This window comes from Aspergillus heteromorphus (genome assembly GCF_003184545.1).
Source record: "Aspergillus heteromorphus CBS 117.55 chromosome Unknown BO70scaffold_14, whole genome shotgun sequence".
Classification (NCBI taxonomy): Eukaryota; Fungi; Ascomycota; class Eurotiomycetes; order Eurotiales; family Aspergillaceae; genus Aspergillus; species Aspergillus heteromorphus.
The window spans coordinates 466,887-492,214 of NW_020290419.1; the positions used below are offsets into that span (position 1 = coordinate 466,887).

Here is a 25,328-nt window from a genome sequence, read left to right on the forward strand (position 1 = left end):
GACGAGCGCGGCGGGAGTCGGGGGAACGATGATCCCCCGCCGCTGATGGCGGGCTGACCTCTTTGGCGCTGCTGGAGCGTTCCTCCTCCCAATGCCCCCCGCTGTTCCTTCTGGAGTTTTTCTCGCGGAGTATTCCAGTGGCTGGAATCGATATATTCGTCTCACTGCCTGCATCATCTGTCCGGACAGCCGTTGTCTGTTACGCGACAGCCCCCGGGAATAGTATCTCCGGATAACCCCCTCATGATGATCCGTGTTTCTGTCTAACGGAGCTCTTTCGATAATTTGTTTAGCTTTGGCGTGCATGCAGGTTTTCCATGTCTGCGACAGGACCCTCGGAATCCCCGGCTCCTAGTGGTCCAAGGGAAGGCGAGGTCGAGCCGGCCGCTACAACTGAACAGCAGGTGGAGTCTAGTGGCCTCGAACCGGCGGCGCAGCTACAGGATGACCCCTCAGGGGTTCCGGAAACTAGTCAACACACGCAACAAGACAGGACGATGGAGAACTCTCGAAGTGAAGCGCCGGATACCGCGACAGAGTCCTCGAACGTGGCCCCGATGCCATCCGCCCTAGAACCTTCGAACCCCGCCCCCTCCCAACGAGAGTCGCTTCCGGAGCGGATGAAGGGGCTTTTAATATCGACTACAACCCCAGAACCCGTCTCATCGCCTGGCACAGATGTACCTCCTACCCCTCCAGCAAAGGATAAACCCTACCAGAACTCCGGCCCTCAGCCTGCTCCTACGCACTCGCCCGCAATCGAGTTGACTGAGAAGGAACTACCGGAAATTCCTGGCAACTACTACAATGAAAAAAAGAGCGCCTCTGGTGCTGACGGTCGGGACGATGACTCGCAGTCAGAAATCCAGAGCATTATGGACCAGTTCCAGGACTCTACGCGCGGCGATGGTCAAGAACAAATCATGTCTCCTCGGCTAGAGCTTGCTGAGCAGTTTCTCGGTGGGCAGAGCCACTTTCCACCACGGCAGTCAAGTTTGGATCAGAGCAAACCCGTCGCTGACGATTCTCGTGCGCCAAAGCCTGTAGCCGGAGTGCCCTCTATCTCGGCTGAAAAACAGCCTGCGAAGCTTCCAAAGGGTTCCGCTACCGACGAGGCCAAGCTGAGCCGGCGTTCGTCGACATCAACCCTTCCTCCACCTCCAGAGCCCGAGCCTGACCAGCCATTTGATTTCCATCGCTTTCTAGAGCAGCTGCGGCACCGCACTGCGGATCCGGTTGCTAAGTTTCTACGCTCGTTCCTCCACGAGTTCGGAAAGAGACAGTGGATGGTCCACGAACAAGTCAAGATTATCAGCGACTTTTTGGTATTCATCACCAACAAGATGGCTCAGTGTGAAGTTTGGCGCGATGTCTCCGACAGCGAGTTCGACAACGCCAAGGAAGGGATGGAGAAACTTGTAATGAATAGACTGTATTCCCAAACCTTTTCTCCGGCTATTCCTGGGCCGCCCACAATCCCAAGAAGTGCAAGTAGGAGCAAACGGCGAGAAATGGAGCGGAACCACGGACCGTGGAGACGGGGCCAACATCAGGAGGATATAGAGCGTGATGAGGTGCTGGCGCAGAAGATGCGCATATACAGCTGGGTAAAAGAGGGGCATTTGGACATACCGCCAGTAAGCGCTCACGGCCGGCGCTTCTTGAATTTGGCCCAACAAGGTGGGTGGCGGTCCCCCGTCTACATTTCCGGATGTTTTCTAACAAGGTGCAGAACTGCTGAAAATCAATGGCTACCGAGCTCCCCGCGATAAAGTAATTTGTATCCTCAATTGCTGCAAGGTCATATTCGGTGAGTGGCAATGGTCATGTCATGGATTGGAGAAGAGTTCCTGATGTTTCCCAAGGCCTGCTGAGGAATTCGAAGAGATCTGATACGTCTGCCGACTCTTTCGTGCCTCTTTTGATATACGTGGTGTTGCAGGCGAATCCTGACCATCTGGTATCCAACATTCAGTACATTCTGCGCTTCCGCAACCAAGACAAGCTTGGAGGGGAAGCCGGGTACTATCTATCCTCGTTGGTATGTCAACGTTGCCCTGATGCTGCCTCTGGGGCGATATTCTGACTCATATCCACAGTCAGGAGCGATTCAATTCATCGAGACCCTAGACCGCACGAGTCTGACAGTGAGCGATGAAGATTTCGAGCGAAACGTTGAGGCTGCTGTCTCCGCCATTGCCCAGCAGAACCGGGAATCCGAGTCTGTCGAGCGAAAGTCTTCAGATCGCTCAGGTGAGAGCGCGCAAGCTCCACCCCGAAGATCCCTTGATACCCAACGCACAGCCGTGCGGAGAGAAGCTCCCCAGTCCAGCGATGACGATACGGCACCAGTAGCAGGGTTGCTGCGGACCATCCAGAAGCCATTGTCGACCATAGGAAGGATATTTTCCGACGAGCCAGACTCGCCGCAGGAACGGCCATCGCAGTCTGGGGCATCGCCACGACTGACACCGAACGTGTACCAGCCGCCTCGTAGTAGCAGCGAAGGCAGGCGATCGGCCGAGAGGCCACGCAATGCAGCCTCGCCGCAGGTGGCCAAAGTGGCCGGTGCCCAGGACGCTGCTGCCCGTCAGGCCAGCGCCGAGGATGCAGAGGCACGGAGGATCCACCGTGCTGAGCACATTAATGTTGTAGAAACACTGTCCAACATGTTCCCCAACCTCGACCGCGATGTAATCGATGATGTTGTCAAGATGAAGGAAGGAAGGTGAGCTGATTCCCTGCGTTTGAAGACGAAGGCGATGTGGCTGACACCGGTGTACAGGGTCGGGCTGGCAGTGGATGCGTGTCTCGCTTTGAGTGCCGAGTAAAGAGGAGCTGGCAGAGTTAGACTAAGGACAGGTGCATAATTTGAGGGGTTAGCTAGCATTCATTCATCGAGGGGGGGGGGGGGGGGGTTGCTGAAGCGAAGCCGTTTATGTATTTACTGCCTGAACCACATCATATGCATATAGTAATACTACTGAGAGTGGTGGCCATACTTAATAGATCAATCACTATTCAGAGAACCCCTACACCTTGTAAATGTTTAGAAGTAGGCATGAATTCTACCTGGAAGACCTGGTACATACAGATCAAAGTAGTTTAGCTGTGCAAAGTACTCCTTAACTAGTACTTCCTACCTTAGGTACCCGTACATCGTGGAAGAAAGCCTGCTATGCACGCCCGCCAACCCAAAGCATTTAGTCACCTGACCGAGTTCGCCTCGCTTACCGCTAGCGCCATTCCGGCGACCCCACTCACTTCTATTTAATCCCTCTTCCCCCGTCCCCCTTTAGACCTTTTTCTTCTTTCTTTTCTTCATACTTACCTTGTTTGGGTGACTGCGATCAAGAAGGCGGTTCACCACAGATTGGTCCCTGCATTGCACAGCGCGGCGGAACAGTCTGTTCAACGGCTTACGGGTCATTGACAGGCGTATTCTTTGGCATCTCTCTCTTCGGAGAACCTACTTTTCATCAGTCCTTGGGCCAGCGGCTCGAGGGTGGGGAAGAGTTTGAAGATATCCGTCATAGACGATCCGTATGGCTTCCTTGTATGGACGGCCCGTTGTCCGCAACTCTACCGCGGTTCGCGTATCCTGTAACTAGCCTCATGTTCACTAATATTTAAATCTCATGTTGCTGCTGCTGGATGAATGGAGGGGGTCTTACTGTCATGGTCTCTCTTTGTGGCTGTCTTGCGCGTATGACGTTATTTTTTTTCTCGCCACTGGCGACCGATGGATGGATATATAATAAGCAACTCGCCATCATCCGTCCATTCATTCATTGTATATGACTCACATCATCATCTGTCTATCTGTTTATTCAGTATACGTGACAGTCTGATTAGCTATACGCTTCCTTCCATATAAGAACTTCTTCTTCCCTCTGACGTTGAAGAATATCTGTCTTATCACCCAACAACCTTCTGACCACACAATAAACCAAACATCTCATCCATCCATCCATCCATCCATCCTCTTCATCCCAAACTCAAAATGCCATACCAATCCCCCATCGGCCAACCCGTCACCTCAGACCGCACCTCCGACTCCATCGAATCCCCGAAGGACCTCTCCGAGATCAAAATTTACGGTACGGGCATGGACATGAACTCTGCCGCGGCACCGGAATACCCGCCTAGCATGCAGTCAGGGCCTTTGCAGACGGAGGATGAGACGCCGTTGAGCAAGGAGGAAGCGGACAGGTTGTATGAGGAGAGGATCGAGGAGGAGTATGCGAAGAGGGAGGGGGGTGCGTGAATCTTTTTACTCTGATTGAGAGAGCTTGAGAGTTTGAAAGCTTGAGACTATTAGTAGCATGTGAATATATTTCTGCTTTTAGGCAAATTCTACGATCCACTCCTCTCTGATCTGATGAAAGATTATCTTGCTTGGTCTATCCATTTTGTCCACATGAGAAGCTGGCCTGTCCTGTCCATCTACGTAGCTTGTCACCAAGGAGTGTCGGGTCAGGCAAGAGAGGGGGAAAAAAAAGGAAGAAGCCAACACCGCGCTTCGAACCCACCCCCCTCACCTGCATGTAGTCCCATGCAACCACACATTTCTTGGCACGAAAAAACACCACACCTCCAAATGAAGCCTGTAAGAGTTGGAAAAAAAACTGGTAGCTTCTCTTTGATTGAGCGTGTCATCCTTAGTGCAGGGGCCATGCTAATCTTCTCTGTATCGTTTCAAATTGACCAAATGCCCGAAGGCACTTGATTCCTGTTTACAATGGGTTATATAGGACGGGCGGGTAAGGATTCAACGCTCTGATTGGCTGGTAAGCGAGGGGTCGCGGAACACCAAATCTGCCAGCCAGCTCGCTCTGCCCGTTTGTTTGGTTTGTTGTCTTCATCCCGCGGTTGTGCAGGTGCGGTATGGTCGTGGGAGTTGGGTCAAAAGGATCAGCAGTGGTATGATCGTAGGGGGTGAATGCAGTTGTTTTGGTTGATTGAATATGTGTGGGATCGTGGGAGGCATCTTTAGTTGTGTGAGCTTCACCGGGGGGGGGGAGTTGGTAAGCGCCGTTTCGGGAGAGGGGAAGCATGAGAGATAATGGGGGCCGAAGTAGAGAAAATCTGTCAAGTCAAGTCATTGTGATCAAAATACTAATCGAGATTAGGAGGAAAAGGAGGAGTGAAGGGACAAGAATGAGAGAACGAAGAGGGGAACGGGAAAAGAGGGGAACGGATGGTGCTAGTGCTACTACATTTAGCCTGGAGACCAATAGCCCCTCCTCGATACCCCCACCTGGGGCCAGATCGGCTGCCCGTCGGCTTCAACACCAGTGTCGACATCTATCATATTATGATGTTTAAAGCACTCACTCAATTACCTCTGTTTCAGCGTCAGCTCATCATGGTGCGGCGCTATCACCGATGGCTATACCACCGGGTATATACTTAGTAGGAAGTTAAGAATATGGGATCGGCAATGTGTTAACAGTGTTATGAGTCCTCAGTTAGCTCCGTGTATCAATTCGGACGAAATAACAATAATGTATTGGATATCTGCCATATACAAGCCCAATATATCATCATTTATACTTGTTGAAAATTATAAAGAGGGAGTTTTGTTTATGTTGGCTTAAGGTTAAGTAAGGTTCGGGGAATTCTTTGTGGCCCATAAATCTATAGAATGATGGATTATAGACATGGACCGCTCGTATATTATAACGTGTATATGACTGGGCTCATCAATATTGGCTGAACATCTTAGATGCTGCGCCTTGTGGATTGGCTTTCCTGAGATGGGAGTAGAATATACAAAGCTCAGGATGAATGTGTATGCATGGGCTATCTACAGGTAATTGGGCTTTGAAATTCAATGCAGGACCAGGAACCTCGAATCGATCATGACTAGCGAATAGTGTTAACGGCAAGTTTCAAACAGATCTTGGCAACGTCTCTGCTGCATTACTCGGAGCAACTTGTATGGTCTTCTATAATGACCAACACGGTGCCAGGTACCTAACTAGTGGGCGGCTGCATTCCCAATCACTGGCTCTTCAGAAAAGCAAGGAAGATGTATAGAACAGGAGGTATAGTTTGCTAAGCCCATATCTCCGATAGTTAATTGGCGTCTTTATGGATCCCCCCGGCACAACACCATCCATAATTGGCAGATGACAGCCTTCTGGTGACCGTCTAGTCCACGCACGGCAGCTGTTTGTCTAGGGGGTTGGCGATGCAAATGGACCGTATATTCCTCTTTTCTCGTAGTATGAAACCGGAGAAGTGCATTGTGGAGGTGATGGCATTTGCTCCAAAAGGTGATTTGCCAACCTTCTGGCCACGAGGGTACGGCTTTCCGTTTGATAAGTGCTATACACGGGATATGTATTCCGTAGATCCTCCTAGTGATATTAGCCTTTGCTAATAATACTATTAGTAATAGTAGAAAGTTGAAACAAAGTGGATCTATTGGTATCATCCAGGGCGGACCCCCGAACTTTGAGGCTGTGTTGCCGCGTCGATACTGTCTTGGGACAGCTGCGGTGGAGGTGAGAGTTCGAAACATAGATGGTATAGAGATAGTAAGGTAGGTCAGTGGATAAAGGTATGCAAAATCTCCGAACCAGATAACCAACGTGGTTTCTCATCAAAGCGTTCCCCCACAGAGTCTGATCATGGCGAGCCATGAAATCATCGAACCGTGTGCAGCATCATAGTGATATGATTTGGGGGATCGATCTTCAGGATGGCCTCGCCCATCACTTACGTCAACCGCCCTGGACCGCAACAACAAGGCGAGCAACCGACACGAATCGCGTCCCCCCCTGAAATCCTTACACCGGTGTGAAGCATTGACCTCTGTCGAACATTACCACTCTCGCCACACCTACCAAGCTGGTCGGCTCGGTGTATTCCCCTCTCGGACGGCCCAAATCCGCATCGGAGTCCGAAGTGTACTACTGCACTGCAACCCAGTGCGTAATCGAGAAAGCAGCCAAGCTGCGCGCCGACCACTCATCTTCACGGTAAATGTCAGCGATACTGCCCCTGCACCAATCAGTCTCGGTGTATTGGCTTAACCCCGACGAGAGTCGGTGCGGAGCAGGACCGATCTGCGGGAGCTGACTATTACGCGCCCGGTGATTGGCCGGCAGGGGCGCAGCCTGGAAGAGTCTGAAGAACAGCCAGAAAAAGCTCGACTCTCGCAAAGGATAACAGGGAGCCCTTATAAATACGGTGCTTCCAGAAGCGTTCTGCTAAGCCTGCCGTTCATTCAAGAATCCAAATCTGCTCTGATATCACCCTCCCCGAACTCATCTTTCTTGGCCCTGGACGTCTCTGCTTTCCAGAACCCTTCCTTCAGCCTTACCGGAATTGGTGCGAGGGTCTAGATTCGGCCATCGAACTCCGGCTCCTGACGTCAGGCCTCAGGCAGCCAAACAAATAGGCATCGCTGCCACCGCGGCAATCACCAGGATCATATTCTCCGCGACCACGCCATGGCGCTCTTATTCCTCAAGCAGAAATTATTCCCTGGGGAAAAGCAAAAACAGACCAGTCCTTATGGTTCGTCCACCTGCCGTCAAGTCAATTGAAACCCGACCGAACCGTGCTGACCGTACGTACTATTTACTACTACTAGGCAAACCATTACTATCCACCGACAGTACCGACACCCTACCGGGTGATCGCGATCTAGAAGCCCAACGGTCCTACAGCACATTCCGCGCCTCGTCCCCTGTCTCCGAGACCGACAGCACCATCACCAGTACCAGCACCCGGTCGCGCATCAACCCGCGTATCATTTCCGATGCCATTCTGGGCCTGTCGGATGGCCTGACGGTGCCGTTTGCGCTGAGTGCGGGTCTATCCGCGCTGGGCAATACCAAGGTCGTCGTGCTGGGGGGCCTGGCAGAGTTGACGGCGGGTGCTATCTCCATGGGCTTGGGAGGATATGTCGGCGCCAAGAGTGAAGCGTATGTTCCCTTCCACACCGAATGCTCGGATATATCCTAACAGCATACAGAGAGTCGTACGAAACCACTGTCCGCGAGGCCAAAGAACTCATCCGCACATCGCCATCCGAAACCAGCTCCATCGTTCAATCCATCTTCGCGTCGTACCGTCTCCCCGAAGACACCGTTGCCCAGATCAACACCTCCCTGCACGCCTCGGAAGACCGCCTCCTCGACTTCCTCGTCAGCTTCCACCACAGAGAATCCGAGCCGGACTGCAACCAGGCCTGGATCTCCGCGATCACGCTCGCCCTGGGCTACTTCGTGGGCGGGTTCATCCCCCTCATCCCATACTTCTTCGCGCACCAGGTCATGGTGGCGCTGTACATGAGCATCGGGGTCATGGCGATCACGCTGCTGGCATTCGGATACATTAAGACGTGTGTGGTGCGCGGCTGGACCGGGCGCGACAACATTGTGGCGGGCATCAAGGGCGGCGTGCAGATGTGCTTCGTGGGCGGAGTGGCAGCCGGGGCGGCCATTGCTCTGGTCCGTTTGATCGACACGGGAGAAGTCTAGCTTTTTCTTTCTCCTCCCTCACCCTCACCTCCCAGCAAAAGCACCCAACCAACATCATATCATGCCTTGAACGACTTTGTAATACTAGATACCACCCATAGAGCGGACACTGTTCTCCTTTCTTTTCCAATTCAAAAAAAAAAAAGCATTATTTCACATACACCCCAATCCTTCCTATCCTAACTATCTATCCCATCTATCCCATCCATCCATCCATCCATATCCATAGACCAAAAAACAAAACAAAACAGCAAAAAAAAAAAAAAAAAAAAAAAAAAAAAAAAAAAAAGTTCTAAGCCCCTCCAAAGCCATCCCCACCAACTCCTTCGCCCTCCCCCATCTCCAACCCAAGCGCCAACTCCCTCCCCCGCTCCGACATCTTCCCCCAAGTCTTCCTCAAAATCGCCACGACCTTCTCCTCCTCAAACGCCCCCTCAAACCCCTCCAACTGATCATCCAGAAACACCAAACACGCCACATCCTCCAACACCTGCGCCTCCGCATCCACCCCCCTACTCCCCCTTCAACCCCTCCTTCCGAATCAACCGTCCCACCCGCTCCGCCTCCTGCCCCCCAATCCCACTCTCCCGACACACCTGCTCCGCCATCTCGGCCTGGCGCCGCCCCAGCCCGCTCCGCCACGCGTAGTACCCCGCTTTCCCGGCCGGGTAGGACGCCCGCGGCACTTCCCAGCGCTTGAGGTGCTGGGCGCGGATGGCGAGCTGGAGCGCCGGCGATGGCGTCGCGGTGTGCTTGTACAGGTAGCTGGTCATTTTTTGGGCGTAGTGTAGCTCGTAGGGCGTGTTGGTGGTGGGGGTTTTGGTGGGGTCTTGGGAGTGGAGGGCGTCGATTTTTTGGAGGGAGAGCGTGAGGGGGTCCATTTTTTTGGTAGTTGGCAGTCTTGCTGCTTTGCTTTGATTTGCTTTGCTTTGCTTTGGTTGGTTTTGGTTGGTTTTGGTGGGGAAGAGGGGGGCGCGGGGGGGATAGAAGTAAGGTGGATGTTCTGGTCGATACTAGTTAGGTAGAGTTGGAGGTCCAAGTTGGCAAGTTGGGGGTAGTTGGTTTAACTAGCAAATACTTAGTTACCGGCGACGGGATTGGCCGAGCCGACGTCGGCTCGGCTTTTGGTTGGGAGGGGGGGGGGGGGGGGCGCTGCTGATAGGCGGGCGATAAGGGCAAGCCATACTTACTTTAACTACTGTACGGAGTAAAAAAAAAAGGTATAAGATATAAGTCGTGATGTCTCTATAGATGCAGTATAGGAAGTTGTAGGTTGTAGGTTGTAGGTATGGGGTAAGTTGAAATCCAAATCCAATTTTCTACTTACCCACAGTCCCTACGAGTATCATATTCCTTCCATCCACTAGAAACAAACTATCATACTATCATACTATCATACTATCATACTATCATACTATCATACTATCATACTATCATACTATCATACTATCATACACATACAAGAACCCACCCCCCTCCCTCAAAAACCAAAACCAAAACCCAACCAGCTAACCAATCCCACCCCTAGTCCCCCTAGTAGATACCAACACCCCCCAACCTCAACCTCAACTTCAACCTCAACCTCAACCCCGAACTCAACCCAGCAAAAACCCACTCAACCCCTCCACCGTCCTCCCGCTCACCACCTCGGGATGTCTATTCTCCTCCCACACCTTGCCCCCCTCCCCGAACTGATTCGCCAGGTGGCCTAGAAAGAAGTCCTTGTTCTCGCGACACTCGGGGAATGCCCTCTCGAAGAACTCGTATAGTTCGCGGACAGGTGGTTTGGTTGGTACGTTGTTATTGTCGTTTCGATTCACGTTGCCATTCTCATTGCTGTTTTCATTCGCATTGCCATTTCCACTCGCACCCGGGAAGACTTTCTCCGCGAACAGGTCCAGATATCGACGCGTGTGCGCGAGATCAGCTTCCGCATCGAGCTCCCATCCGGCTTCCATGTGGCCTGGGATGATGTGTACGGGATTGAGGCTCGCTATTAGGTTGAGGGTCGAGTGCCAGGATGAGAGAAGGGCGGGGGTTTCGGTTTCTTCGAGCCTGTATGTTGGGGGGGAAGATTAGTAACTAGTTATCCGGATCTGGGGAAGGGGAGAGGAAGAGGAAGAGGCAGGAAGATGAAATAGGGAAGTGAAGGGAAGGAAGGAAGGAAGGAAGGAAGGAAGGAAGGAAGGAAGGAAGGAAGGAAGGAAGGAAGGAAGGAAGGAAGGAAGGAAGGAAGGAAGAAAGAAAGACAGAAAACAAACCAAACATGCACACTCCTCCCAAACACAACATCCCCCGCAACAACGGCCCTCACCCCAGGGATCCAAAACACCGTCTGATCCACACAATCGCCCACCACGGGTCCCAGCAAAAACACCGGCTCCTGCTCCTCACCCAGCAAAAAGAACGAGAACGGATAGGGCGCCGGCCGCTGCGGCGCGGCGGGGATGTTCTCCTGGCCCAGGACTTTGGCCCAGTAGGGGACCTTCTGGGCGTATTCGGCGTCGATGCGGGCGCGGACGTAGGGCGCGGCGTAGAATTTGGCGGCGGGGAAGGCGGCCAGGATGGGGTTGGCGGAGAAGAAGTGGTCCGGGTGGTGGTGGGTGATGAAGATGGCTTTGAGGGGGCTGAGGGGCGTGGTGAGCGTGCGGAGCCAGGCGAGGGTGGCGTGGGCGTCGGAGAGGAGGAACGGAGGGTCGATGAGGAGGGAGGAGGTCGGGGTGGTCAGCAGGGTGGTCACGGAGGAGAGGCCCGTTGGGGAGGAGCAGCGGTGGTGGATTTGGATTTGGATTTGGGGTTGGGGTTGGGGGTCGGGCATGGTGTGTAGTAGTTGGTAAGTAGGTAGTAGGTATGTAATAGTTATGTAGATGGTATAGGGTTATGATAGTAGGTAGCATGTAGGTAGTAAAGTTGATGAGGGGCTGACAAGGTCGGTATTTATCATAAACTTAACATGCCTTAATTTAGCTTCACTGCTGCCAGTCATGCGAAATCATATGATAAACTGTTTGATGGGTCCGGAAATCCCCCTGCATGAGTAGTTGTGCTATGCTATCGATGATACAATCTGCCCGATTTGGACCGAGGTAGGGCTGCGAGTTATAGTATGGGTTTTCCTCTTTGGGGTGATTTTCATACTTCGGGAGGTCAATTCATTTACGGGGTGTATCTGTGATATCTGTGACTGATGGTGAGATGTAAGATGTGAGATGGGCAGTGGATCAGTTGAGGTCTAGCTGCTGGATGGTGTTATGCTATGCAAAGTTTGATGTAGAAGACAGAGGAAGAAAAATACAATGTCTGGACTTTTTCACTACTCCTGATTGAGATAAGAAGCTTTACTCGTGTGTGTTATGTATAGCTTTAGCTAGAACCCATGTCCAACTCCACGTATAAACGCAGATACCATTCCTATCCATCTAATATTGTATCACAGCATCATCGATGCCTCCGTCCTGTACTGCCTGCCACTGTCACTGTAACCCGATCCGCCACATATGACGGGCATCACAGGGGGAAAAAGAAAAGAAAAGAAAAGAAATACATGCTCTCTGACGCTGATGCGTATCATCAGGCACAGCAAAGAAGAAATTCAGAATTCAGATGACACCGAGATGGCCGGCCAACAGCAAACACAACGAAAGTTGTCAGTCATTACAAGTCCGGCTCTCGGCCATCTCGAGATTGTAGGAGCGAAAAAAAAAAAAAAAAGACAGACAGCAGAAAACAACCGTGCCGCAACAAATAATGGCTCCTCCAACGCCGTCCCATTGTGAAAGCCGGGTATATCCAGCACCGTGATGCAAAAATGTACGGAGAATAACAGATATTTCGAGGACAGGACCACGGTCCTGCGGGAGCCGCCGAGCACTCTCGTGCCAGGTGCGCTCCCAGCAAGGTCTAGCCCTCGTTTTTAAAACGAACCTATGCATAAAGCAGAGTTAAGAGAGGCAGAGAAAAAAAAAACCCCCCAACAGGCCACACTGCTTTTCATCCCTTCAACTCCCCGTCCCGTTCGCTCATCTGGCCCCGATCCCAAACATACCCACCCCGTAACTTCCACCTCGGTCAGGCAGAGGGGTAGATATCTTCGAAACGTGGTCCTTTGGAAGAAAAGCGATGGTAATCAGTATGTCAGAAATCCATTTCACCGTCCGAACGCCCTACCTTCTTCCGTTTTTTCTTCCCGATTCCTTCACTGTTCGAGTAAAATGCGCCTTCGTCATCATCGTCTGCGTAGCCTTCGCCGTATCCAACAAAGCTGTTCTCGTCGTAATGCCGTTTACGACCCCGGCTGGGTCGGGCCCGTTCCGAATCGGTGACTGGCGCTGGCGTTCCGTTCGGCTGCGTGATTCGAATTCCGTTAGGGGGAGCACCGACGGCCTTCTTGCCGGCGTCACCACTGCCTGCATGTTTGGACGGTTTTTCGTGGCCCAACACGTCTTCCCAGTAGTCGTTGTTCGGTACCGTACCCGGCTCCATCTTCATGGCCTTCATCTGCAGATTGTGCAGTGCCGAGTCCATATCGGCCACCTTGATCTCCTTCCCAAACACCTTCTGGTTTTGCCATTCCTCTTCGGGCCACATGGTGAGGTGTCTGAGCCCTCCGGGCGCGCCGGGTTCCTGCTTCACTGGCTTGTTTCTCCCCGCGAGTCCCAGGCCCTTCAATTTTCCCTCGTAAGACTTCCTGAGCCTGTTGATCTTCTCCCCCGTCACTGAGTCCAACCGCGCAACAGAATGCGCCACCGGACCCAACCCGTACAATGAGATCAGATCTACAGCCGGGTCCGGACCAGTCGCACTATAGGCTGTATATTTCATAAGGCCACTTGTGTTAACAAAGCTCAATCCAAGTATTTCATGGGAAAGAGTGCAATGTGCATGGCGGCAACAGCCACGCCAAGGACTGGGGAGCTCTTACAGCTTTTGCAAAGATGAAAGGCCGACGAAAAGTCCTTCTGCAAAGACTCCAAACTCGGTCCATTGTGAAGAGACAAAGCCGGGGCCTCTCGATCAATATCCATGGCGTCACTTTCGCCGTTCACGTCGGCAAAATCGCGGACTCCGATTGCCGGACCCATTCCTCCCAGATCCCGGTCATGGTCTGTCCGTCTGTGTTCTGCCTGCTGCATGGCCGCGGCGTTCATGGTTGCTGTAGTCGCACCAGGTTCTGTCCCCATTGGCTTGTCCGCGGGTTCGGATTCATCAAACGAGTTCGCATTGGGGATGTGCCCGCTGACGCTGCTGGCCGGCGTTGGAAACGAATTCGCCGTACCTACCGTCGGTTGCTGGGAGGCTTGGTGGGACATCGGAGCAGATGACGGGGGTGATGAGAGGTTTGCGGGTTGTGAGGTCGCCTGGTTAGGTGATGTTTGCGAGGATGCGAGATTGGTGGCATAGTTCTGAGCGCTTACCGACATCAACGGAGGTGATGTCGGGGTCTGTGGAATTCGATCGGACAAGACAGACGGCGGCTGGCTCTGCTTGAGAGACCCTGCGGCGGGAGACGATGGTGATAGAGGCCCTACTCGAAATGAAGCCGAGGAGGCGCGATCAGACATGGAGTTGGGAGTGAAGGGTGAAGGAAGAGGAGGTTGGCCAAAGCCTGAGCAGCCCGAGCCCCGCGACCTTCTGAGGGAGATCTAGACCAAAGACCTTCGACCAAGGGCAGATCACGGCAGATTTAGGCTAGGATGAAAACGGGGGGGGACTGGAGATAGGCCGGTCGAGGTGCGCTCAAGCGGGCGGGCGAGCAGGACGTTCCACGACCGTCTTAAAAGTCACACATTCCAGTCGAGTCGGCGCAAAATCGGATCGAAGGCCGGAGAGGAGCAGGTCCCGATGATGAGGTCGGGCAGAGATCGAGGCAGGTGGGGTTGTTGGCGAGGGGTGGGCAGTGGGTGAAGAGGCGATGGATGGGGGAGGCCCTTTGGTCCGCAACTGGAGGAGAAACGGACGGCGAGATGTTGGATGACGGCAAGAGCCCCGGGCTGGGCACGTGACGCGCCCTCATTTTCTCGATTTGCCCTCTTTCGGCGTCCGCGCCCGTATCGTTCGTTCGTTCGTTCGTTACCCCCGGCCTGATACTTACGGGTACCCGGTACGGTACGGTATTCATCGGGCAAAATCCACTGCCCTCTCTTTGTTTGGGTGCAGAACAAAGCGGTTTCCTTCTCCCCCTCCCATTGACGCGGACATTATTGATGGATGCAGCATCCTACCGGCCTACATTAACTCCTCTCGGCGAGGATATTCACTGCAAGCCATCAACCCTGTCATCGGACTCTCTCTCTCCATGCCGGCCCCATCCGAGTCTTATTTACCGGGTGGACATAAGAGTACTAGTAGTGATCTACTAGATAAGCTCCATCTAGAACTTTCCATCCAAAAGTCAAGTAGGTAGGTAGGTAGTACCTAGGTAGGCGTAGATAGAGGGATAGATAGATTACAATTGGTATGCCGGTGCTAGATACTATCTAGCTGCCCGCCACTTCCATAGACTGATCAAGTTCCCCTCCCCTGACCGCTGCCAAGGGAGGGAGTTTGCTCCAAACACCTGGTCACCAGCACAATAACCTTGGGGTATACAGATATGATAATGCAACCAACCAACAAAAATACTCCAAAAAAGAACCCAAACAAATATTCCATCGCACATAACGCACAGAAACATGAACAATCCCCCTCCCTTCGGCAATGGACGCCGAAGACCAACCTCCTACGACTGGTAGAATGTGGCGGACTCTTGGACTAGTAGCTGGGCGGAGACATCGGGGATGTTGTCTTCCAATGTTTCCATGAGCTCCATCTGCTCTTGGTGGCTGAGCGTTCGGCCCCGCCATGGCGGAATCGGATATGCGCCGTTGGAGTATTGCGAGTATTGATCGCCGATCGAATCTACCCAGCCCATGGGATCGACGGCTGCGCCAACATACGCCAGATGGCTAGCAGTCGTAGATGCCAGACTGAAATTCGGATCCCAGCCTGGTAAGCCTGGAACGACAGAGGGAAATTGATTATAAGGGGTGGTTGGATCGAACGGCGAATCGGAGTAAGAATGGCCCCGTGCCTCGTAAGATGGAGAGCTAAAGGAGGGCTGCGTGGTGCTTGAGGCGGACCCGGGGGTGAGTTGGGAGTCCCACGATGGGTGCTGTGCTGCCTTCAGCGACTCGACGCCCACAGAAGACGAGGAAGATCCATGTGGGTAAGGGAGTGGATCTGCAGAAGGTCCCCTCGAAAACGTGCCAGTCGATATGCTGCTATCGGGAACTGAAGAGGTGGTGGCTCTGGCATGTTGCGAGGGGAACGACGCCGTAGTACTTGCAGGGCTGTCGACGGTTGCCGGAGTGGTGACATCCTGAGAGGACGACGGAGTTGCATGATTGGACGGTGAATGGACAACAAAAGATTCTTCAGTAGCATACGCCCGAAGACAGGCGGCCACCAGGCTCCTGTATAGGACCAACGCTGATTCAACACCAGGCCATCTTTGTGCAGCAAGCACAATACCCTCCAATGCCACGCTGAGATGGCCTTTCACTTCGTCGATAGGGTGCTCCTTCCGGATGTCGGGGTATGAAAGTGACCAAAGAATAGTGTTCAAGGCCATGAAAAGAGACTGCGTGAAGATCCACGTCAGATCGACAGATCCCGTCGCAATCTGTTCCCTTTGCATTGCAACGTTGAAGACTGATGCATCATAGCAATGTCGTGCTGCACCAACGGAAGGCTCTGGCACCTGGGGAGAGGGTCGAAATATGAAGACAATCATTGTGTTTTTTCTTCCGTAGAACCTGGAGGATTCGCATCAGTATGCCACCAGACGTGGGAAATCAAGAGGGAGGCCCACCATTTTTCGCTCAAACCGCTACCTCCGTCGTTTTTCGGGCAAGAGGCCACCCAGTTGTCGATCTTTTGGAGCATCTGCGAAAACCATGGATCTTGGTCATCCACCGGCACGTCACGTTTATTCAAATAAAGCGTCCGTCGTATCTCTGCTTGGAGGAGTCGCATTTTCAAGAAATGTATGGCTATGCACTTGGGTAGCATTATTCTCGCCTCCGGGGAGATCCCATCACGTGTGATGTATTTATCTTCCACGGGCTCGAAGAATTTGACGTTGATCTGATCATGGCACACGGAATAACAATTTGGGCGACCAAGACTATGGGAGAGGCCATATTCCATGGATATGACGATCCAAAAAAGCCTTCTCCGCATATCGATCTCCAAAGGGTCCAACGGTTCGCCGTTGTGAGACTGAGTGATAGTCGCTTCATCGGTAAGCCCCAAGTCTTGACATAGCTTGACTGCTATCCCAACAACCCAATATGCAGCCGTTCTCGTGGGAGTTAGCATCGAGTACTGGGCTATCAAAGCGAGGCATTGTAGGGATCTGAGGTCCATCCGTTTCAAAGAGGCTTCCAGGAATGGTAGCGCCGCAAGATAGTAACTGTCCGCCAAGCCTGCATAGGCAGGACTCATCTTTTGCATGCTGATGGCTATGACCATCCGTAGCTGAAAGTTCTGACAGGGATCTTCGGACCCGTTGAAAACATCTTCGACCTCCTGACGGAACGTGGGCTCGTGCAAAGTCGGAAGCATTGCCTGGGCTGAATAGCAAGTCAGCGAAAGTCAGGTGGGCGCGTGCATATGGAGCAGAATGCGAACATACCCTTGACTACAAATACATCGATGAGCCTGTAAACCATGTGCTTTAAGGGTAGATTGGGCTGAGGCCTCGAGCTGATCATGGGATACACTTTGGACGTTGGCTTCGAGCTTTCTTCTGCGAAGGCGTCTTTGATTTCCTGCGCGGTCATTTCAGGAACGACGTCTTTGATGCTTTTCGAGTCCGTGTTCTGTTTCGCCATTTCCATAACCAGACGAGTAATTGCGATCCCACTAGACGGCCCTAGGTATCTCGACTCGTCGTTCTCCTTGAACCGAATACGGCCTGCTCCGCGCACCATGAGTTCGGCATCCGCGGCGTGTTGAACCTCTTTATCCAATTCGGCAAGTTCCCTCTCCAGCATGCGAGCCTTCTCTCGGAGCGAAACGATGTATGTTCTCGAAATGGTGCATTTACGAGCCGAATCGTAGTAGATGCACTTGGTGTTGCTGCGCTCGCATGGCGAGCATCTTGGGATCCCAGGATCGCATCTAGACTTGCGCTGTATAGGGATGAGAATTCGGGACTTATCTTGACGGGGAGAGGGGTGGGGGAAGAAAGGAGGCGAGAAAGAGGATGACAGGAAGAGCCATGATGGCACACGTACCTGTCGGCACCGGGTACAAGCAGTCAACGTATGCGCGATCCGGCTATCAGGAATATGATCCGGTTGCTCTATGAGCTTCGACGGTGGCTTCTTCCACGGATTCGAAAATTGCGGGCGCGAACTCGAGTTTGTTGGTGCAGCCATTATGGTATGTTGGGCACGCGCACCCCTATGTTAGGTTGACCGGGAGTTCTGAATTCCAACCGAAAGGTATCAACAACGTTGCATGTCATATAATTGCATCTAGCGCAAGAGTCTCCGGGATTGAGGGGGGTTTGAGTCGGGTCGTCAGGCACATGCGACTGTAGGGTACTGATAGGGCGTTTGGCAAGACAACACGTCCGACATGTCCAGGACTCGTTCAACTCGCAACATGCACCGGCTGCTGGGAGTGGGCGGCAATACCCGTCGAAAGCAAGGGGGTTCGCACAGGCTGAGACGCTCGGGCTAGCATCTATCGCGGGTTCCGACTGAAGGAGTCCATCCGGGGGGCCTGGAGGGCAACAAGATGTCTGCAGTCGCGGGTCTGAAATGGAGCGCGAAGGAGGGGTGAGGTGGAAAGTGGAAACAGAAGTGAAGCAGGCCTCGGTCCACCTCCCGCCTGGATCGACGGACACGCTAAAAGAGCGCCCCGATGACCGACGTCGTTGTTGGCTGTTGCTGGTTGCGCTGACCACGCCTATCTACGGGCACCCACAGCCACCGCCTGCGAACACTGGCCTCAAAATGTGAAATAATTATGACGGCCGGGCGCTCCCTGCCGTGGTCCCTGTACCGAATGAGAAGGGGAATGAGAATGATTCAATCCATGCAACGTGACTCAAAGATTCCTATGATAATTCGACCATGACCCTTTTCATAAGATCTGCAGTGGCGGATGATCTGGTAACTACTTAGTAACTAGTATTTGAGAACTCTGGTTTCATTACTTGAAACCCAAAGGAGGCCCGGAGGTGGTACAGAGAATTTTACCACTAGCTCCTTGCCCCGAGGCTTAGCAGCCGTCCTTCTTACTATCTACCAACTACCTAGATAGGCATCTACGGCATGGAGGACTAAACGCTTACTTCTTACCTGCGGAGCATAAGCGACTCGGAGCCGGGTCTGACCATCCACGAACATGCAGGCCTGAATGAGCCACTGGGAAGAAACGTTGCATCATTTGCTTAAGGTAGGGCCAATATAATGCAGCGTATGGACCTCCACACTAGAGCCCCTTTATTATAACAAGATCTTTGTTCGACTATCATGCTTAGTATTTCGCAGTTGCATTCTCTTGCCAGACAGAATCATCCAAGCAAAAACTTTTATTCACGAATTGTGTGCTGGGCATGGGACTGCAATCAAACTATAACCTACTTACCGAAATGACAAGGGCAAGATAGAATGGATTGGCTGTGCGCCACACATTGATACGGTACTAATCCAGACTTGCAATGTTCCAAGCCACAACTCCCACATATTGGGTTGTTTGCATTGCTTATACACGGAGGAATTTGCTCTGTACTACCGAAGAGTACAGTAGCAAGTTAGATTATTTACGGAGTAGACCCCCGTCTTTCAATCATTGTGTGCGGTTTGTTCACCTCCCTTCTCTTTCAACTGTGGTACTCCGTACCTACAAAGTATCCTAAGGTGTGAAGAGTCCTCCGTATTTGAGCAGCATCAGGCAAATGGATGTCCAAAACAGACAACGAGAAAAAAAAAAAAACAACACCAGGTGAGTCTCTGTACTGCTGAGATTGTGAGGAAATCACTGCAGTCGAGTTTTCTTCTCAACCATTCAAACAGGCACATTGCCCTATACAAAGCAGTGATATTGCTTACACTATCAGTCATCAGTGACTAAGGAAGGAAATTTGGCACACTAAATAACTAGCTAGTGAACCAACTACTAGTCATGGACAGGCCAACCCTGGTTGCCCGGTCTATCCAGTTCCTGTCACTCAAATGCCGACATCAATTCAAGATATGATTGGTCTTATGATCGGAGTTCTTTGCATTTAAGTGTTATGACTGGTGCATAATTCATAGAAGTACTACAGTACTAGTATTGCGTGTCTTCAGTGCTACAGCTGCCTGCAAGCTGCCCGTTCTCGACCGGGCCCGGAGTGCTGATGTTGCAAGCTCGCAGCACTAGTACGGTGCTTCGTATTAGCACCGTTCTAGAAGCAACACAACCCCATCAATTTTCCAGAGACACTTCCTTGTCCGTATTGTACAGAGTTCTTGGAGGGAATAAGTATGCCACTGCGGACTACCTGATACCTGATAGGTAGGCTAGACACCCCTTGATTCCCAAGCCGAGCAGGACGGGAGACTTTCCAACCCCCATGGCGCGTGCGCGGGGGGAAGGGAAGGTGGGGGTCCACAGTGGTACTGCCGTACCGGGGGCGATGGACAAGGAGGGGCGCGAGCAGGAGCCAACCTGGATCCGAGATGGTGCGGCATCCAATGAAAGCCGTCGCCAAAAAAGCAGGACCGTCCGGGCCAGACTCGGTCATTATTACCAGTTCTACCCAGCACCCAGGCCTTGATAAGAATGCCACACGTCCCATTCCGTCCTTGCTGGTAGTCGGATGGCGGATGGCGGATGATGGTGGTTGATTCCTACCATACTTGATTTCCTTTTCTCCCACCAGGTAATAGATCAAGAGGAGAGGGGACTCGGCTCGGGTACCAGATACCGTTAGGACCCTACTCCGTACTGGAGGCTGACGGCCGCGGTAGAAGTGGTGTAAGTTACTACCTCCTCCCCCTCCCCCCCCCCCCTGCTTTGCGCTAGCTCGTGACCCTAGTTGCGTAGGGCTTCTGGTACTCCGGTCGTTTCTCCCTTTCTATCCTCTGCTGCCCTGCAACTGGCTCGTCTTCAACTCTAGGTCCTGCTAGCCGCCATGATCCGACTGCTAATGCCCTTTCCTCCCAAGGTCTCCAGCCGTTAATCTATCAATTCACTTGTGACACGGTGACACCTGCGATCTGAAGCTTTTCGCGCCCGCAAGTCCGCAAGTCCGCCAGGCCTGCTGCTCCGGCTCCGGCTCCGTCCTCGGGCCATTCGAACCCCTCTCGATACTTTTGTTCAGCCAGCCTCCCCGCCAAGTTCGGGACTAACCTGGTCGCGCTAGTTAGTGGCTGGTGAGTAATTTTGTCTTGGGTTTCCCTCCTTTTCGGTCCCTTATACAAAGCAAAATCACAAGAGACCCAGGGGGCGGGGGTAGAGAAGACGAAAAGAAAAAAAAAAAAGAAGAAGAAGAAGGAAAGAAAAAGAAAGAGAAACGAATGCAGGGGGAAAATAATCCTAATCAATTGGAGGGCCCTTTTTTTTTTTCTTTCACCACCTGCTTTCCCCACCTATCCCCGCGGGACCCTCTCTTTGACTCGATCTGTTATCATGGGTATAGGAGCATCCTGCTATCCTGAATCGCTGTTGCAGACACAATCACTTGGCCACTTGCTAACAGGTTCTCAGCAGGTCTGCTTCCGAGCTTGATTCTTTGAAAGAGTCCCGCTGTGAATACTGCGCCACGGGCTTTGGGCCCTTGTCAATACTGATCCGACAGGTATTACATTTTAGTCCACATGGTGTAACCATACAGTTGACGGCGTTGTTAGAGCAATAGGCGTGCACTGGCATTTGATTTCGCCATTAGATGAGCTTTACTGGCCGACACGATCTTGATAGCATGTATAGCTAGGATGTCGGCCACTGCATTTTTGGACAAACCGCTACTCAAAGTTAGTCGGCCGGTGGCTGCTTGCTCAAGATGTCGAACGGCGAAAATCAAGTGTGACGGAAAGCTTCCCGCCTGCTCGGCGTGCGAAAGGGTCGGGAAAGCGAGTACGTGTTCGGGGGCAACCGATGAATTTGCGAGGGGGAAAGAGAGGAGTTATGTCGCCTCCTTAGAAGGCTATTGCGAAAGGCTCGAGAAGAAGATTGCAGAGCTTCAGTCGTACAAAAAGAAGCTTTCCATCGATGAAAAAGGCGTCGCTCAGAAGGGTTCAATTGCCTCCATGTCTTCTACCGGAGCAGTTGCACAGGAAGGTAACAAAGAAGTGTCCGATATTGATGACCTTGTTGGGGACTTTGGCTTTCTGTAAGTCGACACTCCACATGAAGCCACGCGCGAGCCCTTAGATCAACTAACAAACCTACTAGGTCTGTGAATGCCACTTCAAGAGACTTCCACGGGATTACGTCAAACACCTCTTTCGCTAATCTCCTCTTGTCACTGTCTCAAGCCGAACCAATCCCAAAGCTGTCGGCCCAGCCATTACCGCCACGGCATGAAATCACACCCCTTTTACAACACTATTTCGATAACTTCTACATCCAGCTTCCCTTTTTCATCGAGACGAGTTTTTGGACCTCCGTGGATGCTGTTTATCAAGCGGAGGGCCGTTTCGCCAAACCCTTCGATCATTGGATCTTGCAGATGGTCCTGGCCACAGCGTCGGCATCGGTCTCCCTTGAGGTTGGCGATAGAAGTCACCAGAGAGCTTTATATTATGTTTCGGGAGCTTTCAAACACGCAGAGGACGTCATCTGCCCTGGTTCCATTGTCGGCATCCAGGCGATCCTACTTCTCGCCCAGTATTCGTTGTTCGACCCCAAACACTTCCGCAGTTGGTACCTGGTGGGGATGGCTTCCAGAGCCATGGTTGATCTAGGCCTGCACCAGGATCCTCCTGTCGAGGTCCAGTCAGCTTCGGAGCAGCTGGATCTTCGCCGTCGCGTCTTTCACTGTATCTACTGCTTGGACAGGTTTGTCACTCTTTTCTCTACATCCAACTTACACTAGATCCAATGAGGGCGATTGTTAACTCCGTTTGTAAAGGGGCCTAAGTACCGTCCTGGAAAGAACCTTCTCGCTCTCAGATGATTCAATCAATGTTGCTCTACCGTCCTCCACCACATCCCTAGGCTCCCAGCTAACGGAGAAGAGCCATATCTTTCTGCGCAGCTCGGAGCCGGCCTGGCATATTGTGAAAGTCCGACAAATTTTGTCGGAGGCTTATCAGAAAAAATACTTTCACGAACACGAAACGTCACTTCACCCATCTGCATCGGCTTGGTCTCTCTGTTCGAAAACTTGCAAGTGGTTCGATGATATCCCGAGCAATGCACCAAATTATTACCCGGTTATGTGCAGACTGGAGCTGCTATATACCACCGTCATGATTCTCGCACTTAACGACGGGCAGTGCGCCCCCAGTGATTACAGCAGTGTTGTGTTGTTTGACTGCTGCATGCAGTACATCGGCCAACTCCATGAAGTGCTCAGAAATCCCGCTTGGCTACCTCTCATAACGTTCCTAGATATTGAAAGGACGTTCCAGGTTGCTCGGCGATTCCTTGAAGCCATGACGGGTAACGAAGATCTTCTCTTCAGCCCGTCTATACCTTCACTGCCAGCCATCCCTCCCGAGACCCCCAAACCGCTCATACTGAGTGGAGAAGATCAGATGAATTTCTACGGCCGCGCCACAGAATGTCTGTCCCACATCCAGGATCTTCTCCAGTATGGAGCGAGGAAGTGGGAGGCGCACGGCCTATTCACAGAGTTCCAGCAAATATCGGAGCCTTCCCGAAAGCGACTGATGCATTCGCCGGGTACCTATATGTCGAGGCCTGAGGTCTTCATGGCCGGTTACCCAACGTTAGTCCCTGCAGGATCAGGATATCTCGGCTTTGACCTTGGCTAGTTTGGATTTTGATGGGGCCCGGCCTCTGTGTGCGCTGTGCAATATGTCCATAACGTGGTTTTTGATGCACCAGCACTGCGGCCATTCAGATATCATGATTGATCCCACTTAACCTACTTAACGCTCGTGAATGAAATTATTTGGGGGCCAAGCCGATCGATCCCCTTGGCTTTGTCCACCCATCTCTTGGATTTCTTGTGGTGTTGATCTTTCCTTGGCGTGAATCCCCGGTCGCGTAATTGGAAGCGTAGATGGAGCCTGGGAGGGAGGAATGCTTCCCGGTTGCGGATACGGGATACGGATTCGGATGCTGGGCCGCCGCAAGGGCTGCGAACAACAAGCGTGGGACCATGTGGGCTAGGAGCAAGCACTCCACCAGCGGGCTTCGAGAAGAATGTACGAACTTACAGGCACTAACCCAATCTTTTGCTTAGACAATATAGATATACAAAAGTACATCGAGCTGTGGCGTTCATCTGGTGTGTACTAGTTAGAAGGAGGAATAAGTCTAACAAGGGGCAAAGGGTCTTCACGGTACTCGGCGGTTTTTTACGCGTGCTGATGAAAACAAAAAACAACACCATCATCCCTGCGGTGGATAATGATGGGTAAGGTAGAATCAGCACGCGTAAAGTACACAGTAGGGCTTGAACCAACCGCCTGTTCGTCCCCCCCCTCCCTTCCCCCCTTCCCACTTTTGTTGAAGCACACTACGATAACTAGTCGCACTGCGAACCTCTGGCACCGACTCTCAGGTAAAGTAAAGGAACGGTAGGGCAGAGCAAGCGGAGCGCGGACGATCATGAGCTCATGACGTCAAGGTGATGCAGTGGAGTCCAGGCCAGACGGACCATCTCATTGGGCAGGGGATGGAGCTCCCAGCAGTAAGGTAAGGTTACCTACCTGACCGATCCATGGATGCTCGACTGCGATCGACACACTGCTAATAATAAGACTCTGATTGTCGCGTTCTGCTTCCATGCGTGCGTTCATACTATCTACGAGGACTGTGCCCGCGTACCTTTCACGGGCTCATGGGTCGAAGTGGCTGGTTTTTATTTTCTATAGCCAGGTCCCACCCCTCAATGCCTCAGGCGGAGAACTGGGGGAAAGAGGAAGATGGCTCCAAAAACAAGCTCAGGGCTGGGCCCCTGACGGTGATGCATCACATGTCCGGGGGTCCTTCAATCCCCCGAACAACCCCATAAGAAGTAGTAACCTCAAATAATAATCAATGGCTTGCAACTTCCGACAGGCATCGGGCTCATCCTCCGTCCCCACCCCTTTCGTATGCAGAGCGAGACAGCTTACCTGCCTGCCTGCCTGCCTGCCTGCTGGTTTTTATCATGATGCGCAATGATCATAGTGATGATCCGCGCATCCATCCGGTCCTGGCCCGTACTGCCGATCCCCGTGGATTGTTTGGCCCAGACCTCCTGAGCTGGCGGTGGAGTTTCAGGATAGCATCCTGCCCTATGCGACACTGGCTTCAGTGATGACCTCATGGTCGTACAAACCTTCCCTCCCCAGACTGACAGCCTGTATCTATCCTCTCTCAGGCACCCCCGATCAGACCAGAACAAAGTAGTGAAGGCGCAAAAAACCCACGACACCATGACGTCAAACAGTGTGTTGGCCCATCCCCATAATAGGCAGGCCGTCCTCGCTCCCCGTCGCTCTTGCCTATTTGTGCATTGCGATGTGCCTTCCTACTTAGCCTTTGTTGTTTAAATACGCAGCACATACCACTACCACCACCACCACTTCTCCTCCCCCCCCCCAATCCGGCACTCGATTTGTTTATGATTCCTGTTTGAAACCATCCACCCTCCCTCGCATTCCTCCGCCT

General features: G+C 52.4%; 11 protein-coding genes across 11 annotated transcripts; 5 read left to right on the forward strand and 6 right to left on the reverse strand.

Annotated features, from left to right (window-relative positions):
* Window positions 1-107: 107 nt before the first annotated feature.
* Window positions 108-2,900, forward strand: BO70DRAFT_337596 (guanine nucleotide exchange factor VPS9). Its single transcript, XM_025541164.1, has 5 exons — window positions 108-1,680; window positions 1,733-1,810; window positions 1,866-2,041; window positions 2,100-2,728; window positions 2,786-2,900. The coding sequence occupies exons 1-5, from the start codon at window positions 318-320 to the stop codon at window positions 2,829-2,831; spliced, it is 2,292 nt and encodes a 763-aa protein (XP_025398957.1). The 5' UTR covers window positions 108-317; the 3' UTR covers window positions 2,832-2,900.
* Window positions 2,901-4,409: 1,509 nt separating this feature from the next.
* On the forward strand, window positions 4,410-5,141 carry BO70DRAFT_362604 (uncharacterized protein). The gene has a single exon (XM_025543351.1). It carries the CDS (start codon window positions 4,421-4,423, stop codon window positions 4,727-4,729), a length of 309 nt encoding a protein of 102 aa, XP_025398958.1. The 5' UTR covers window positions 4,410-4,420; the 3' UTR covers window positions 4,730-5,141.
* A 2,113-nt stretch (window positions 5,142-7,254) lies between these two features.
* On the forward strand, window positions 7,255-8,588 carry BO70DRAFT_429679 (VIT1/CCC1 transporter family protein). The gene is made up of 3 exons (XM_025548094.1): window positions 7,255-7,530; window positions 7,607-7,940; window positions 7,991-8,588. Exons 1-3 carry the CDS (start codon window positions 7,464-7,466, stop codon window positions 8,496-8,498), a joined length of 909 nt encoding a protein of 302 aa, XP_025398959.1. The 5' UTR covers window positions 7,255-7,463; the 3' UTR covers window positions 8,499-8,588.
* Window positions 8,589-8,933: 345 nt separating this feature from the next.
* Window positions 8,934-9,737, reverse strand: BO70DRAFT_47344 (DUF4202 domain-containing protein). Its single transcript, XM_025548473.1, has 2 exons — window positions 9,689-9,737; window positions 8,934-9,565 (listed from the first exon to the last, which is right to left on the reverse strand). The coding sequence occupies exon 2, from the start codon at window positions 9,377-9,379 to the stop codon at window positions 9,011-9,013; it is 369 nt and encodes a 122-aa protein (XP_025398960.1). The 5' UTR covers window positions 9,380-9,565; window positions 9,689-9,737; the 3' UTR covers window positions 8,934-9,010.
* Window positions 9,738-10,051: 314 nt separating this feature from the next.
* On the reverse strand, window positions 10,052-11,405 carry BO70DRAFT_362606 (Metallo-hydrolase/oxidoreductase). Its single transcript, XM_025543352.1, has 2 exons — window positions 10,760-11,405; window positions 10,052-10,553 (listed from the first exon to the last, which is right to left on the reverse strand). Exons 1-2 carry the CDS (start codon window positions 11,314-11,316, stop codon window positions 10,094-10,096), a joined length of 1,017 nt encoding a protein of 338 aa, XP_025398961.1. The 5' UTR covers window positions 11,317-11,405; the 3' UTR covers window positions 10,052-10,093.
* A 1,037-nt stretch (window positions 11,406-12,442) lies between these two features.
* BO70DRAFT_47387 (uncharacterized protein) lies at window positions 12,443-14,165 on the reverse strand. The gene is made up of 3 exons (XM_025548474.1): window positions 13,420-14,165; window positions 12,666-13,306; window positions 12,443-12,601 (listed from the first exon to the last, which is right to left on the reverse strand). Exons 1-3 carry the CDS (start codon window positions 14,057-14,059, stop codon window positions 12,518-12,520), a joined length of 1,365 nt encoding a protein of 454 aa, XP_025398962.1. The 5' UTR covers window positions 14,060-14,165; the 3' UTR covers window positions 12,443-12,517.
* A 761-nt stretch (window positions 14,166-14,926) lies between these two features.
* Window positions 14,927-18,355, reverse strand: BO70DRAFT_380093 (putative C6 transcription factor). Its single transcript, XM_025545391.1, has 3 exons — window positions 17,173-18,355; window positions 16,348-17,110; window positions 14,927-16,291 (listed from the first exon to the last, which is right to left on the reverse strand). The coding sequence occupies exons 1-3, from the start codon at window positions 17,918-17,920 to the stop codon at window positions 15,217-15,219; spliced, it is 2,586 nt and encodes an 861-aa protein (XP_025398963.1). The 5' UTR covers window positions 17,921-18,355; the 3' UTR covers window positions 14,927-15,216.
* A 2,779-nt stretch (window positions 18,356-21,134) lies between these two features.
* On the forward strand, window positions 21,135-23,621 carry BO70DRAFT_362613 (Zn(II)2Cys6 transcription factor). The gene is made up of 5 exons (XM_025543353.1): window positions 21,135-21,171; window positions 21,246-21,336; window positions 21,389-21,870; window positions 21,933-22,538; window positions 22,612-23,621. Exons 3-5 carry the CDS (start codon window positions 21,473-21,475, stop codon window positions 23,477-23,479), a joined length of 1,872 nt encoding a protein of 623 aa, XP_025398964.1. The 5' UTR covers window positions 21,135-21,171; window positions 21,246-21,336; window positions 21,389-21,472; the 3' UTR covers window positions 23,480-23,621.
* Window positions 23,548-23,930, reverse strand: BO70DRAFT_47396 (uncharacterized protein). Its single transcript, XM_025548475.1, has one exon. The coding sequence runs from the start codon at window positions 23,829-23,831 to the stop codon at window positions 23,616-23,618; it is 216 nt and encodes a 71-aa protein (XP_025398965.1). The 5' UTR covers window positions 23,832-23,930; the 3' UTR covers window positions 23,548-23,615.
* A 349-nt stretch (window positions 23,931-24,279) lies between these two features.
* BO70DRAFT_47464 (uncharacterized protein) lies at window positions 24,280-24,747 on the forward strand. The gene has a single exon (XM_025548476.1). The coding sequence runs from the start codon at window positions 24,459-24,461 to the stop codon at window positions 24,705-24,707; it is 249 nt and encodes an 82-aa protein (XP_025398966.1). The 5' UTR covers window positions 24,280-24,458; the 3' UTR covers window positions 24,708-24,747.
* BO70DRAFT_47570 (uncharacterized protein) lies at window positions 24,748-25,230 on the reverse strand. Its single transcript, XM_025548477.1, has one exon. The coding sequence runs from the start codon at window positions 25,093-25,095 to the stop codon at window positions 24,787-24,789; it is 309 nt and encodes a 102-aa protein (XP_025398967.1). The 5' UTR covers window positions 25,096-25,230; the 3' UTR covers window positions 24,748-24,786.
* Window positions 25,231-25,328: the final 98 nt, after the last annotated feature.

Coding starts and splice junctions, on each gene's coding strand:
- BO70DRAFT_337596 (XM_025541164.1), top strand. CDS start 318: ATGTCTGCGACAGGACCCTCGGAATCCCCGGCTCCTAGTGGTCCAAGG. Junction 2,042..2,099: donor GGTACTATCTATCCTCGTTG/GTATGTCAACGT, acceptor TCATATCCACAG/TCAGGAGCGATTCAATTCAT. Junction 2,729..2,785: donor GTCAAGATGAAGGAAGGAAG/GTGAGCTGATTC, acceptor ACCGGTGTACAG/GGTCGGGCTGGCAGTGGATG.
- BO70DRAFT_362604 (XM_025543351.1), top strand. CDS start 4,421: ATGAGAAGCTGGCCTGTCCTGTCCATCTACGTAGCTTGTCACCAAGGA.
- BO70DRAFT_429679 (XM_025548094.1), top strand. CDS start 7,464: ATGGCGCTCTTATTCCTCAAGCAGAAATTATTCCCTGGGGAAAAGCAA. Junction 7,531..7,606: donor AAAACAGACCAGTCCTTATG/GTTCGTCCACCT, acceptor TACTACTACTAG/GCAAACCATTACTATCCACC. Junction 7,941..7,990: donor GTCGGCGCCAAGAGTGAAGC/GTATGTTCCCTT, acceptor AACAGCATACAG/AGAGTCGTACGAAACCACTG.
- BO70DRAFT_47344 (XM_025548473.1), bottom strand. CDS start 9,379: ATGGACCCCCTCACGCTCTCCCTCCAAAAAATCGACGCCCTCCACTCC.
- BO70DRAFT_362606 (XM_025543352.1), bottom strand. CDS start 11,316: ATGCCCGACCCCCAACCCCAACCCCAAATCCAAATCCAAATCCACCAC. Junction 10,554..10,759: donor GGGAGGAGTGTGCATGTTTG/GTTTGTTTTCTG, acceptor CCCAACATACAG/GCTCGAAGAAACCGAAACCC.
- BO70DRAFT_47387 (XM_025548474.1), bottom strand. CDS start 14,059: ATGTCTGATCGCGCCTCCTCGGCTTCATTTCGAGTAGGGCCTCTATCA. Junction 13,307..13,419: donor CTTTCATCTTTGCAAAAGCT/GTAAGAGCTCCC, acceptor TGAAATATACAG/CCTATAGTGCGACTGGTCCG. Junction 12,602..12,665: donor GGAAGAAAAAACGGAAGAAG/GTAGGGCGTTCG, acceptor TTTCTTCCAAAG/GACCACGTTTCGAAGATATC.
- BO70DRAFT_380093 (XM_025545391.1), bottom strand. CDS start 17,920: ATGGCTGCACCAACAAACTCGAGTTCGCGCCCGCAATTTTCGAATCCG. Junction 17,111..17,172: donor CGATGTATTTGTAGTCAAGG/GTATGTTCGCAT, acceptor CTTGCTATTCAG/CCCAGGCAATGCTTCCGACT. Junction 16,292..16,347: donor AGCGGTTTGAGCGAAAAATG/GTGGGCCTCCCT, acceptor CGAATCCTCCAG/GTTCTACGGAAGAAAAAACA.
- BO70DRAFT_362613 (XM_025543353.1), top strand. CDS start 21,473: ATGTCGGCCACTGCATTTTTGGACAAACCGCTACTCAAAGTTAGTCGG. Junction 21,871..21,932: donor GTTGGGGACTTTGGCTTTCT/GTAAGTCGACAC, acceptor CAAACCTACTAG/GTCTGTGAATGCCACTTCAA. Junction 22,539..22,611: donor TGTATCTACTGCTTGGACAG/GTTTGTCACTCT, acceptor CCGTTTGTAAAG/GGGCCTAAGTACCGTCCTGG.
- BO70DRAFT_47396 (XM_025548475.1), bottom strand. CDS start 23,831: ATGGTCCCACGCTTGTTGTTCGCAGCCCTTGCGGCGGCCCAGCATCCG.
- BO70DRAFT_47464 (XM_025548476.1), top strand. CDS start 24,459: ATGCGTGCGTTCATACTATCTACGAGGACTGTGCCCGCGTACCTTTCA.
- BO70DRAFT_47570 (XM_025548477.1), bottom strand. CDS start 25,095: ATGGTGTCGTGGGTTTTTTGCGCCTTCACTACTTTGTTCTGGTCTGAT.